The sequence below is a fragment of the Saimiri boliviensis genome, chromosome 10 (assembly GCF_048565385.1).
Source record: "Saimiri boliviensis isolate mSaiBol1 chromosome 10, mSaiBol1.pri, whole genome shotgun sequence".
In the NCBI taxonomy this organism is placed as follows: Eukaryota; Metazoa; Chordata; class Mammalia; order Primates; family Cebidae; genus Saimiri; species Saimiri boliviensis.
The window spans coordinates 94,623,755-94,639,033 of NC_133458.1; the positions used below are offsets into that span (position 1 = coordinate 94,623,755).

General features: G+C 45.1%; 1 protein-coding gene across 1 annotated transcript in view; it reads right to left on the reverse strand.

Annotated features, from left to right (window-relative positions):
* JAZF1 (JAZF zinc finger 1) overlaps positions 1-14,967 on the reverse strand; it is a 349,651-nt gene extending 334,684 nt beyond the window's left edge. Inside the window, exon 1 of the mRNA XM_074379646.1 lies at positions 14,631-14,967. Within this exon, the coding sequence (XP_074235747.1) occupies positions 14,631-14,745 (115 nt within the window). The 5' untranslated portion in view covers positions 14,746-14,967. The remainder of the gene's footprint in view (positions 1-14,630) is intronic.
* Between the last annotated feature and the right edge of the window lie 312 nt (positions 14,968-15,279).

Consider the following 15,279-nt stretch of genomic DNA (forward strand, 5'->3'; position numbering starts at 1 on the left):
ACACTGAACCACGGCTTACAGTTGTTCTCTCAGCTTTTCTCATCCAAGCACTTGCACTCACTCACGACTTTAAATCTTCATCTATGGAATTAGCCAGTTGGCCTAGATCATCTCTAAGTTTCCTTTCTGTTTTTAAATAATAGGATACTAAATTCACTTTCAAAAGGGTTTTGCTATGATAAAAATACTCTGGAGACAGTTTTTCAGTGGTCCTGTTTTTTTTCCCAGGGAAGAGAAAAGGTACTGATCATAATCTTAATACATTTTTAGGATTAAGGCTCATCACTTTAGAATTTGGTATAAAAGAAAAATTTTTTATCACAAAGTTTTCATGTTAAAAGAAAGTTAACTGCTTCATAAAGAACAATGGAAATTTTGACTAAAACCACTATAAGTTACCATTCTTTTCATTATAACTTCTATAGTTCAGATAGCTTCTTTGCAGGAAGCAGTAGTATGCAAGATTTGCTCTGCATCCAGACGTTCGTATGTGCTTCATTAAAGCACATGGCCTATCAGCAATAGCTCTTATTAAACACAGTGATCGGGTGGAGTAGAGCAGTTGTCTTGCACAATGTTTTTTGTTTTGTTTTGTTTTGAGACAGAGTTTCGCTCGTTACCCAGGCTGGAGTGCAATGGCACTATCTCAGCTCACCGCAACCTCTGCCTCCTGGGTTCAAGCAATTCTCCTGCCTCAGCCTCCCAAGTAGCTGGGACTACAGGCATGCACCACCATGCCCAGCTAATTTTTGTATTTTTAGTAGAGACGGGGTTTCACCATATTGACGAGGATGGTCTCAACCTGTTGACCTCGTGATCCACCCGCCTTGGCCCTCTAAAGTGCTGGGATTATAGGTGTGAGCCACCGCGACCAGCCTGTACAATGTTTTTAAACCCATTAGTTGCCAGCATTTAAAGATGAGTTTCACATAAAAATCTCAATTCCCAGCTTCTCTCTGTCAAATAATAATAATAAATAAGAGCATCTGCCAACAAAGGGCCTGTACCCCAACATGGCAACACTGGGTATTGGCTGCCTTTTTAAGCAAAGCAGAGACTCTTTGGTTTGCCAAAGTCTCCACCACGCCCCACTGCACTGAACTTGGTTACTTCCCTCATACACTGTGTGTGTCCCGAGGCATGTGAGTTTGAGATCCTTTCACCACCACAGGCTCCCCAGTTTGGGCATTTCTACTCTAACCACACAGCTGAGATAGTATCACAGCATCAAACTTGCTGTATATTAAAGGCCTGCCTCCAGTAAAACTAAAAACTACTCCCACAGAACTGAAACCCAAAACGGACACGCCCCTTTAAAAGTCTGATTCCTTTTTGAAACAACACAGTCCTCCCAGTGCTCATTATTTCATTAGCGTAACCCAATGAGCTCCCAACCTTGGCAACACATTAGAATCAACTCTGAAGGGCCAAGAACACAGAGGCCCTGACCCAGATCATTCCAGGCCAACTGCATCAGGAGCTCTGGGGATGCAACCCGGGAAACATTTTTTTCCCCAGCTTCACCCAAGTGATTCTGAATGGCTACCCATGTGTTAAACTACTGGTGTAAACTCTGACATATATGCAGTGACTTATAAACCAATAAGGCTGATTTTCCACAAGCCACAGATGAGTATCATTCTTATTGCAAGATATGTTAGATACGTTACATTTAAGGTGCCATGATATTTCCAGGGATTGACAAAATACAATTCCTTTATTTTAACCTCTGAAGTGAAGTGCAGGTCTAACTTAACATTATACATTAATCTCTCGATTTTTCTGTCTGATGTTTGCATATTTTAACAGCAAATATTTTGGTGTGGGCCCCTGAAAGTGCTGAAGTGGAGCCAACATATAAAAGGGAGTTTCCAGTCCGGGCAGAATATTGAGACACATTAGTTTAAATCACGCATCATCAACCATTTGGTTGAGCTGATGCCAAACTCCAGATGTCTAGCGTCAGAAAGATCTTATTACAAGACGTACTTGGCATCTCTCTAAAACCTAAACTATCCATAAGTTACACGACGGCTGTGAAACACCTGTGTGACACTTGCTATCAGTCCTGAAGGTAAGTCATACTCCACAGTCCACCAGCCAGTCAGATTCTCAAGTAAAATGAGACGATCTCAATGTGGAAAAGAGAGGCCTAGAAAAAGTTAACTGGGAACTGTTGAGGCCATAGAGTTCCATAAGAAGTACCTAGCTTAGGTTTACAAAGAAACTTCAAAAACCCCATTTCCTTCATGTGATATTTGATACTTGAGGAAGCCTGGGCATAATTCTTGTTTATTTATGCTTATTACCATGGTGTTCAATCTACTTAACAGAAAACTGTACAAGTGTGACTTTACAGATTCCCCTGCTTTTGCCATTACTTTCATAATTGTGCCGTATATGGAAAATCAGGCAGCTAAATTAGCATTGGAGAGGCTCTCACTAAACGAATTAGGTAAGAAAAAGGGTGCTTCAATTTTAAGCCCAGATGTGCTCCTGTAAAAGTGACTTAAGGTCTGGTGCTAGAGTGACAGAACTTGACATGTGGCCTCTCTGTGGATGCCACCAAGGAAGTGTCCAGGAGTGAGGGCTCTACACATAGGCCACGAGCACAGAGGGTTTTCAGTGCTTAATTCACAATGTTTACAGTTGGGCTCATATGTAACTATTGCACTGATACAAAAAAATAACCTTTAGTACATGAGCTAAGCACTGGGGCACGTGAGGCAGGAGGATCGCTGGAGCCCAGAAGCTCAAGACCAGCCTGGGCAACATACCAAGACCCTGTATAATAATAATAAAATAAAGTACATGAACATAATTACATGATTTTAATTTTGGAAATCTGAAATAAAAGAGAAGTTGATGTGTGTGTGTGTGTGTGTGTGTGTGTGTGTGTGTGGTTAGGTATTGTGTTTGTCAGAAGAACCTATCCCTAAATAATCATCAGCGAAGGAGAGAAAACCAGCTAGCATCTTCAGACAATTCAGTAATTACAACCATTTTAGAATGGCCAAATTATTGTTTTCATTGTTGTTACTGTGATGGGATGCTCATGGAGCATCCTGTCCTACCTCAGTGTTTTCTTCAGAAGCCATGAAACATTCAGAAACATTTCTACCTCAACCAGACAACTGGCATCAAAATATTTCATCAACCGTCCATACTGCTCCCATCCACACTGCTCTTGGTGGAGTGGAAATCCAGCCTCTCTGTATTTATTTCTGCAAGACTTTTAGGTGCAGAAGAGCCTTCTATGAAAACGCAAACATCTTGTAAAAGATCACAACTTAGGCTGTAAAGAGCAAGCACTGAGTATATGGGTACACCTGGGAGCAAAGCCAACCCTGGCTCCCCCAGGGAATTTTCCTGGCTGTTCTTTGCTCTGTGTCCTGGCTTCCTTCTGCATTGCATGGTACTAACACTGCATACTACTTATTAAAGCCACTAGCCAGTAGGTACTGTGAAAGTAAAATCAATCTCAGGACCCCCAAAATAATAAATAATAGTATTACTATTTCATGCAAATAAGACTGTAAGAGCTGCCCAAGTTTGAAAAGCTAAAGTTGGCGAGATAAGGATTCAAAATCCAGTTCTGTGAGCTGGATGTGCCAGGTGAGCTGTGTGATTTTAACTAATATAAAGCAATTTCTACACTAGGATGGCTAGGGATAACTTGACACAGAGATGACTGTGAACTGCATAAATACATCCCACTAACCCCAAACGAAATGTGGCCCCAATTCAACCTCCCTCTAGCTAGATCTCAATAGTCCATGCTTCTCACAGTCTCACTGTCCATGCTTCTCCCCACCCAGGCGTCTGCCTCCTGTGTACCAAATACCCCTGGCAATTTAAGAAGGAAAATCAATTTCCTTTCTAAATCAGCTTTTAAAAAAGTCTTTTTCAGATTCCCTTAAGATAAACTATAGTGGACTAATTATATAACCGGTATTTGTGTGAATACCACAAATATATAAATGCATAAATATGTAGCCCTCAGAGATACACACCTACAGAAATTAATTTCAAAAATGTTTTTCACTGCCCAAAGTTACCTTGGCAATTTATTTATTTATTTACTTATTTATTTTTGAGACGGAGTTTCGCTCTTGTTGCCCAGGCTGGAGTGCAATGGCACGATCTCGGCTCACCACAACCTCCGCCTCCTGGGTTCAGGCAATTCTCCTGCCTCAGCCTCCTGAGTAGCTGGGATTACAGGCACGCGCCACCATGCCCAGCTAATTTTTTGTATTTTTAGTAGAGACGGGGTTTCACCATGTTGACCAGGATGGTCTCGATCTCTCGACCTCGTGATCCGCCTGCCTCGGCCTCCCAAAGTGCTGGGATTACAGGCTTGAGCCACCGCGCCCGGCCCGGCAATTTATTTTTTTCACAGTCCAAGTACTTCTCAATTTTTATTTTCATACCATTTCTGAAAACATGTCTTGGGGAGGAAAATAGGAAGATGACAAGACCCTGAGTTTCTGGGGGAGGAAACAGGGCACAGGAGGTGACTACACAGTTCAGTGCACACCCCCGCTGGTGCAGCTGTGGGCAGGGGCTGCAAGACAGAGAGGGAAAGATCCATTAAAATAATCATACTTATTGAGGTAAAAGAGGTTCTCTGTCCTAAAGGAAAATATTTCTGTTTTATAACAATATAAACAAACATTCTAGTCCATATTTCACTAGGTGTGGTGTCTGACTAATATGGTAGCATATTTAACTCCAAAATGGAAGGCAGTACTTATAGGATGGGGGTAATGTCTACTTCACATTACTGGGAAGGTCAATACAGTATTTAAAATACAATATAGTATTTTTTGCTATACGAAAATTATTTAGCACTGTCTGTGGCACATAGTAATGATTCCCTAATTGGGAGTTCAAGGAAAAGGCCCAAGTTTTGTGGGCCTGCAGTTTCAGACCTTTCTTACAAAAAAAAAATTTAACGTTATAAAATGTTTGTAAAAGTGATTTATTAAGATTAAGAAATCATAACAAATCACACAATTTTATAAGCTGCAATACCAAAACATCCTAAAATCAGAATCCAGGAAGAGAACCCAGTACGTATATTAACTAATTTTCTGACACACTGCTATAAATACTTCTTTTGGGCTGTATACTCTGAAGAATTCTCATATGACAATGATTTATATTAATATCATTTTCTACACTCTCCCCTCAAGCATGGGTGATCAAAATTTATTCCTAATTATGGATAATTCAGAAAAGTTACTTTCAGCCTTATAGTTCTTTATTGGCAATGACATATACCTTTTTCAGGATTGTTGTCAAATGTGATCACCTCTCGTAATTTTCTTTCACATATGAGCCATAAAAATCCAGGACATTTCACATTTTCTCGTACAGAGACTAAACACTCTTTGTATCAATGATACTCATTAACAAGTTTGTTGTCAGTATTTTTGGTAACAGGCTGATGTCAAATGAAAAAGAATCTTCCACACAGACTTCCCATTAAAAATGGTGCATGTGTAATAGTATATTTGCATTATTGAGCATATTCCTAACAGAAGAGAACTTTTATACTGACTACACTTAGATAAGAATTGAATCCTTCATGCAGAATTTTACACACCTAACAAGTGAAAGAATTCTCCACAGACCTGGGTCTATACACCTTAAACCATCCCACAGCAGATGCCATGGTACCCGTTAGCACTGCAGTGGTCTCTGACCCTCCCCTTTATGTAACCAGGTGAGCTGGTGCAGTGGGTGTCAATCCTATGAAGCAATTTCTACACTAGGATGGCTAGAGATAACTTGACACAGAGATGACTGTGAACTACATAAATACATCCCACTAAACCCAAATGAAATGTGGCCCCAAGTCAACTTCCTTCTAGCTAGATCTCAAAAGCAGTCTTAAGTCCAGTGTTATTGAACCCAACGAGAAATGTGACAGCAGGGAACTCAGAATGGGAAAGAAAAACATTAAGTGATTGCTGCTAAAATCTTCTCCCAATTTTACCAGTTATAATCCCATGAAGGCCCTGCTTCAAATACTGCTAGGCCTTCTCCAGGGCCCTGAAAAATGCTGGGTGAGCCCTGGCAATATATTCAAAAATGGCAAGGAATGTGTTACACAGTTGAGGGGCCCTGGGGCTGAAGCTTCATTAGCTTCACAATAAATCTGTCTCTGTGGTCCCTATTAGTATTTATCATTTATCTCAGTCTGTACATGTCTGGTCTCTCCAAATAAATTTCAAATCCTTAGAAACAGTACTGTCTTAGGCACTAACATATAAGAAATACTCAAAAATGTGATTAGAGGGCCGGGCGCAGTGGCTCAAGCCTGTAATCCCAGCACTTTGGGAGGCCGAGGCGGGTGGATCACGAGGTCGAGAGATCGAGACCATCCTGGTCAACAAGGTGAAACCCCGTCTCTACTAAAAATACAAAAAATTAGCTGGGCATGGTGGTGTGTGCCTGTAATCCCAGCTACTCAGGAGGCTGAGACAGGAGAATTGCTTGAACCCAGGAGGCGGAGGTTGCGATGAGCCGAGATCGCGCCATTGCACTCCAGCCTGGGTAACAAGAGCGAAACTCTGTCTCCAAAAAAAAAAAAAAAAAAAATGTGATTGTCCTATCTTCTGTGGTGATCTTGAAAGGGGTGAGGGGGCCGGGCATGGTGGCTCACGCCTTTGGAGACTGAGGTGGGTAGATTTCCTAAGCTCAGGAGTTCGAGACCAGCCTGGCAGAGTGGGTAACACGGTAAAGACCCGTCCCTACTAAAATACAAAAATTTAGTTGGGCGTGGTGGTGCACACCTGTAGCCCCACACAGTTGGGAGGCTGAGGCAGGAGAATTGCTAGAACCCAGGAGGCAGAGGTTGCAGTGAGCCAAGATTGTGCCACTGCACTCCAGCCTGGGTGATAGAGCAAGACTCCGTCTCAAAAAAAGAGAGAGAGAGGGAAAGAATGTATAATACAAAAGTATATATACACACATATGGATACACGTACACACATATATGTGGTTTGTGTATTAGACATATACATGTATTATTTATATATGTCTTAGATATCCTATATGCCTTTGTGTCTAAAATATGTATTTATTTCTATGTATCAATTATATAGATAATACCAAAGAAATGGTAAGTTTTTCAATGTTATTAACCTGGTATCCAGTCTGTGTCCCTTCAAGGAGGTCTATCTCAGGAAAAAATCACCATTGTAGTCTGGCAAACAATAAACAGTGCTTCCTTGGGAGGCCAGTGGGTGAGCCAGGCAAGGGACAACGGCCATCAGGGGACTATCAGTGCTCTCCAGTGCTGGGCAGACTGTCTATCGTTAGCGACCCAAGAAGAGTCCCTTTGACTCCTGGCAAAGTTGAGAGCAATTGGAAAGACTTCATCCTTAAAGAGGATATTCACTAAGCTGGTCCCTGCTTGCAGCTAGTCTTAAAAAAAAAAAAAAAAAGTAGGTGAAAACTAATGCCACATTCCAGTTCCTGCAGCAAGGGAAAAATATACTTTTCTTTACACCAATTAAACATATTAAATGAAAAGCTCTTTTTGAAAATACACACAAATTTCTGACATCTATGGTTTCCCATCTTCAGATTCTAAATAAAGGACACTTTTCAATTCAGCACTTTAGCCAGTTCAACACGCAATAAATCTATTACCTCATCACGAAACAAAATGTGTATCTACAATCCAGTAAGTATGTCTTCGTATGCAGGACACGTCTGCATTGTCAAGCTCTGAAGGCAGGGCTAAGAATGCAGTGGAGAAACACCAGGAAATGTGGGGTATGTATGATTCTTGCCCTAGAAACAACAACTAGAAAAGGAGGGCTTTCAAGGAATTGAGAAACATTGTCTCCTGTCTCTTAGATTCAGCGTACAACACCAGGCCTCTGGCTTCCAAACAGTCCCAGGGAAGCCCCTCTTCAAGTGTCACCAGCCTGCACCAGCCTTGAGGTGTCCTCATTGTCATCTACGGGAAGAACTGGGTTTTATCAAAACAGCTGTCAGTTTGTATTTCTACAATTGTCAAGGTAGGACAAATCTTCAAAATATATGAACTCTAAAGGAAACCATTTTCTGAAGAATATGGAGGTTTTTTTTACAACCCAGTCAGTTGCAGGCTGCATGTACATGTCTGTATATTTCAGTCATATGTCAGAAAACATGTATACTAAATCAAAACAATTAGAAGCTTGTGAAACTTATGAGACAGGATGTTGAACAGTGATGTTTTATAAAGGACGATCTGTTTACAGGTGAGAAGGGGCAAATGGAGAAACCACTGAAGACAGAGTTTTAAAGACTGCCATGAAGTTTCAGATGTAGGGTTCCCTTATCCTGCCTGTGGGTGTGGGTGTATGGGTGTGTGTGTGGGGGGTGTGTGTGTGTGTATGTGTATGTGTATTTAAAACTTCTCCTAGCACTACACCTGGGGGCTTCTCAGGAACCCTGGGAGCAACAGGGAGATCTTGCTGCCAAGCCACAGGGCACAGGCATAGAGCAGGGCAGGCAGCAACAAGCCTTTCATTCATTCATTTATTCATTCAGTCATTCCTTCTCCCCACAGGAAGTGTCCTCAAGGGAAGGCACCCACAGGGCCAATGCACAGTGCCTCTTTCTAGTCCTGAATTTTTTCAAATAAATTCAGGCCACAAGGAAAGGCCATGTTGGAAGCCGCTGGCTTTGACACCACTTTCCCAGTCCACTGTGGCAAACACCTCTGCCAGGGTCTGAAGTGCCTCTGGCCACACAAAAAAGAATGTGGCCAGAGGCTGCAACACCAGCGCTAGACTGTTGAGGAGTCTCCTATTTCCCGTTCTCAGTCCTTCCCAGGAAGAGCCTGATGATGTCACATAGTTGTAAAATGCCCAGAACAGCACCACGAATAGGTGGATACAACCCATGTTAACCTCAAATGTAGACTTTCACAGTAGGATTACATATATATTTAGCAAATATACAAATGGCAAGACACTAGATGATGTAGACAACTTATTATTGTAGGTGAGTACTTCATATGTATTATCTCAGTTAATCTCCATTAACCACTCTGTGAGATGGATGCTACTGCTATCCTATTTTACAGAAGAGTATGGTTAATTTGTGCCTGGTCATATAGCTGACCAGTGGCAAACACATGTATTCAACCCCAAGCAGGCTGGGTTGGCTATGCCACTGTTCAGATGACGTTCAGCTCGAGTTCAGTTACTTTCTAAAGGAGGAAGCACAGACCAACCCTGTGAGAGGAGGAGATGGGAGGACTGTCTCGTTATTCATCTAATTGGCAACTGGCTCAGCTTTGTATACCTGTCTGGAATTCACATCTCAGATCGTACACACCAGCCATGAAAGCTTAGGCAATTATAAACTGTATCTTAGTTTGTTCACCTAAAAGTGAGAGTAATAAGGGCCTATGACGTATCGTACAGCCTATCTCTTTCTATTTAGTATACTGTGATGCTCTTTTGAGAAAATAATGCAAATATTTACTAACTCATCTTAGAAGCCAAATTCTGTATTTTTGATATTAAATGTCCTGATTTTTCTTTGGCAACTTTGACCTTTATTAATCAGATGGTTTATAAATCTATCCTATGAAATGAAGCACTATAGATTTATTAACTGGGTTTTGGAGATGACGACACTAATAAGTAGACTCACAACACCTGTTGATATTCGTGGTCAAGAATCAAGTCATAGCTAATGCAAGGCATTCTTGGTCAATGAGACTCTACCTTTTAACTGCGCCCTTGCAAGGAAATCTGTTTCAATGGCAAAGCTGAGGCTCCTAAGATCTTAGGAAAGTTCTAGATGACCTGCTAATCCAGTACTATCACATGAATAATTGAATTCGGTCAGATTCCTGTGTTTCTACTCAAGAGGTACAGTCCTGCCCTGGGGCCTGGAATGTCCTCATGCCTAACTCTTACTCCTCCTTGGAGGTTTCTGTCTCCCATATCAACCTCTCAGCAGGCCCACCCTGATTAACCTATTTTAAATTCCAATACTTTCTCCTCCCAAAACACTAGACCCTACTTTAGCTTTCCTCTTTTCTCTATCACTAACCACCTCCCAACACCCTGTATATCACATACTTCAGTTGTTCATTGTCTGGCCCCCTCCCCTAGAATGAACAACTCCCTAAAGAGTGACATCTTCATTCTGTTAACCAAAAGACATCAAGTGCTCAGAACTTTGCCTGGCATAAAGCAGGGACTCAATATATATATTATTACATAAATTCAAAATACAGAGGTACTTTTAAAAATTCACCAAATAATCAAATAAGCTAAGAATGATTCAACAGTTGTGTTTCTGAGACAAAAAGCCAAACAATTTCAAAGCACTGGGATGCAGGGTTGCAGCAGGCATTTCATGAGCCTGGGGCACGACCTTCAGTGCTAAATTTAGTGCTCCCGGTGTTTCTAAGATTCCCAGTCACCAGTTTAACTTCATCTATCTAGGAAGTTCATACCAAGAGTGTTTCCACAAATTCAATTACCTACTGGAAATAAGAAGCAAACAAACCCGGACCTGCTTTTCCCATCTCCATGCGAAAGAGCCAGACCTACGAATGAACCGATAGCAAAATTGATGGAGAAGCACTTCACAGGTGGAGGGCGATGGGATTTCTAGGCAATTTAAGTGGGGGTGAGGAGAGTTTTAGCTAGGATATTCAGTGTGTACACTGAGACAGGTATTCCAGGACCGAACCCGCAGTGAAATGCAAGAAAGAAGACAGAAACACTGGTACAGCATTATTCCAGGAGGGAAGAGTTAAAAAAGTGGATGGTGAAAATCGTACTTCCCTTGGTTTCAAAGCCCCAAATCTTTGTTCCTTGCAGGGAGAGGAAAATAGTTAAAAACAAAAGTTACCTGTACACATATGAGACGACAGAGAGTTATTCTCAACTTAATGCACTTAATTAATCCAAACTGTAAGGCCTGCTGCTTCGCCGGAGGCCAAACACACTCACCTCTGCACTCGGCACCTGACTCTGCACCCGGCACCTGGCTCTGCACCCGGCACCTGGCTCTGCGCATGGCTCCCCTGGAAGGCTCCGGGTTTGCCCTGGCCGGCTTTTACACCGAAAACCAATAGCAGCCCACCCCGCCCCAATCCCGCTCCCCCGACCCAATCAGAGCACCCAGCTGTTGCTCCTTCTTCCTAGCATAAACCACCCCGCCTCTCCGGCCCCAGGAAGTCAGCGCGACTTCTCTGGCCCCCTTTCCCTGACCACAGAACCTCGCCTGGGAGCTGAATAAATTGGCATTTAATTTTCTTATACTGGCCTCAGTTTCCTCATTTTAAACTCGGCAATAACCCTTACACAAACCAAGCATAATACTTTTATAATGAAAAATATAGGCCTTGAAAAATCTGCCAAGCAAGAAACACATCGTATTCCCATAAATGTTCATTTTATCAACTGTTTAAGGAGTTTTACTAGTGGCTAAGTGGTAATAACCCAGATAGGCCCCCAAAATGGAACACTGGCCTAAGCATATCTCTCTAACACTCATGGTTCCTAAATAACAAGATTGTTGAACAAATTACATCTCTTATTCTTTTCGTGAATCTTTTTAATGTAACCACTCACCAATAAACATGAAATCAGTAAATCAATCATTAAAAATAACTGTCTCCACATATTTATAGATTGAAACACAAATGATAAATACCACATAACAATACCTGTATAGAACTTTCACTAAATGCTTTATGTTTTCACCCATGTCTCTTGATCAAAAGTGTATTTATATGACACTATCTACTAACCAGGATATTTTTATTCTTCTTAAGATCAATTCTGGGCCGGGCGCGGTGGCTCAAGCCTGTAATCCCAGCACTTTGGGAGGCCGAGGCGGGTGGATCACGAGGTCAAGAGATCGAGACCATCCTGGTCAACATGGTGAAACCCCGTCTCTACTAAAAATACAAAAAAATTAGCTGGGCATGGTGGTGCGTGCCTGTAATCCCAGCTACTCAGGAGGCTGAGGCAGGAGAATTGCTTGAACCCAGGAGGCAGAGGTTGCGGTGAGCCGAGATCGCGCCATTGCACTCCAGCCTGGGTAACAAGAGTGAAACTCCGTCTCAAAAAAAAAAAAAAAAAAAAAAAAAAAAAAAATCAATTGTTTCTTCTTTCTGCATATAGGGCTCCCTTTGATAGCAAAGGGTCTCTCCCCAGCAGAGGTAATATAAGCCTCTTCATCCTCGGAATTGCAAGTGTTTGTTCATTTTAACATTTACTTTTCATAAAGTTTATTGGTTCAAACTATTTTCAACTGTGCTAGCCCTGCCACACAATTTGCCTAAGTCACTGCTACTGCTGTAAATTTAATTTTTGCATATTTTCACTATTAAAAGGACAACATTAGCTTTCTGGGAATGAAGTACCATTACTTCAAAGCTGAATTTTAGAAAATGTATCAAGCTCTTGGCCCTCTTAAAAAATGTGTGCAAAATATTAAGACAATTTCTAAACTTAAAACCTCATGATTCACCAAGTTTTAAGCAATCTCATACAAACTAAATCCTCAAGCAAGATAACTCTTTAACACATTTTAATAAATATAATTTATACAGTCTTTAAACCAGTTTATTAAATTATATTTATTCTCAAATAACTGTTAGCGAGAATGAATGGGATATGCAATGAAGTCAAGAGATATTATTTATATTACTTATATCATTCATATTAATGTATAGCATTATTTATATTTCTTATTTTCTACTTATCATTGTGAGTAAGGGGAAGAACTTGAACTAATAACATTTCTACCAGAACTTCACAATACCGGTATTTTCACTTTATTTTAAACTAGCCATCATGAAAAATCTGATTTAATACTTTGAAGCACTTTCAGTTATGACTATTCAATCATGTTATGAATCAGCAAATTTGTTGCTTCATTAAACTGCTTTTAAGACTACCAAAACTTGCCTAGCTCTTCTGTCACACCTTTATCAGAGGAAATGGAAGAAGTTATTACAAGGACGCCCGAAACTTGAAAAGTTTCAAACCTGGACAATTACTCATCAGAATTTTCTTCTGAAAGACATTTTGTAGACGTTTCCCATGATTATCTCCTATTCTGGATGGCCCATCAAATCCCATTCTAAACAGGTATTCAACACTTACTGAGTACCCACTGTGTGCAGATACAGCACTATACTAAGCAAAAGAGTATACGGTTCTGTCTCATTTTACTCGTGCATAAATACACAGCAGTCGTGATTTATTCTCTCAACTTTGTAGAAACGTGAGCTGCATCCACATGACTGAATCCATGGCATTCATTTGGACTTCCTGGGGCAATTTACAGGTTCTCTGGATTAGACAGCCCGTTGGGACATCGCTCGGCCCGTTCACCTTCTAGCCCACGCAGGACAACTCGCGGGCGTCGGCCACACCTTCCGCAGGTGGCTGGATCACCTGAGCCAGATGCACCCGGCCCACCTCCCTTAGCAGGGGTTCCAGATAGAAGTGTGTAAATGTGTGCAAGGACTTCTGCAAATCAGAGGACTTGTTGAAAGACCCAGGGGTCCCGGCGTGAAGGGAAAGCAGCCGATCCGCGGGGCACCCCCTCCCCAGCGTCCCCCGCGCCCCGGGCGCTGCGCAGGCCGCCGCTGATCCCAGGGCGCAGCCGGCGCACCTCGGGCCTAGCACTATTAGAAAAGCAAATCGAAGAGCCGGGATGCATTTAAATACCCGGCTGTGGGCCCTGGGGGTGGCTCTCCAGCGGACACCTCCGCAGGGGCCTCCAGGGCGCGCCGACCCCGGGGCGCTGGGCGCGGCCCGCGGGCGCACCCAGGACCTCAGCCCGCAGCGCCTAGGCGTCCGCACCAGGCCGGGGCACGCGCGGGCATCCAGAGCCCCCGGTCCCGCGTCCCAGCCCCGCCCGGGCCGCTCGGCAGCCACCCGGGAAGAGGGCGAGCGCCCCGGCCCCAGCCCCGCGGCCGCCGGCCTCGGCCCCCTCCCGACGCACCACACCTAGCAACCGGCGCTGACAGGACGCAGTGGCGGCGGCGGCGGCGGGAGGAGGAAGCGGAATGGCTGCCGCGGTGGAGCCACCCCCGCCCCCCCCCACCCCGCTCCACCTCCCCGCGGCAGCAGCCGCAGCCGAGACCTGACAGCTCGCGCCGGGGCGGAAGCGGCCCGCGGTGTGCAGCGCCGGCCCCCCGCAGCCCCCAGCGCCTCCGGCCGCTCGGACCACCGGGCCAACAAACTCCGCGCCCCTGCCCAGCGCCCGCCGCCCGCCGCCCGCCGCGCCCTCCGCCCCGAGCCCGGGCGCTCGGCCCCGCCGCCGCACCCCCCGCCGCCTCGCCGCGGCGCTCCCAGCTCCCACCACTTCGCAGCCCGCGTGCACGCCCCGGAGTCCCCCAGCCGTCCGCCCGCCCGCCGCACCTCGGGGCGCCTGCCCCCTCCCCCACTCCAGCCCGCTCCCCGCCCCCCGGCACCTCGCGCCCCCGCATCCCGCCACCCCCCACCTCGGGGCTCGCACGCGCCCTCCCTGCCCCGCCGCCTCCCTCCCCGCCGGCCACCCCTGGCCATTCCGGGGCTCCCCGCCCAGGCAGGAGTTTCCGCGCGCCCGGCACCCCCGCCCACCCCCGGGTCATTTACCGATGTGGTTGTCCTCGATGTGCTCGATGAGGTCGGCCAGGGTGGGGAAGTGGAGTCCGCAGCCCCCGAATCGGCAGGTATTGGAGAAGAAGGAGGCGGCGGCGATGCCTGTCATGGTGCTACATCGAGAGCCCCCCTGGTGTCGGCTCTGTGAGCGCCGGGCGGGCGAGTGAGGGAGGGAGGCCGGGTGGGGTGAGGAGAGGAGGGGCTGGGGGAGGGGGAGAGAGGCGGGGTGAGGGGAGCGGCGAGGACGGGACGGAGGGAGAGGGGGCGAGAAAGATGGAAGGAGAGCGAGGAGCCACCGGGAGGCAGAGGGGAGGAGGCGGTGGCTGCGGCGGCGTCGGGAGCGGCTGGGGGAGGGTGGGGGCGGGTGTTGGGGGAGGCCGCCGCAGCTGGGAGGAGGGACCACGGCGCGAGGCTACAGCTGTGCGGCCCCAACCTCCGCGCTAGGACCCAGGCCTCACCTGCGAGCCCTGCCACCAACTTTATCTTGCTAGGCCTGCCCTTTACGGCTTGCCATCCGTGCCATCTGTTTGGATCCTCCTTGGTTATGTATATGACGTTCTTAATATATACACACTGATTACTTACACCTACCTCCCTGCGAGGAGAACTCGGGGAGTTACCCTGGCCCCTCTTGGGGACCTTT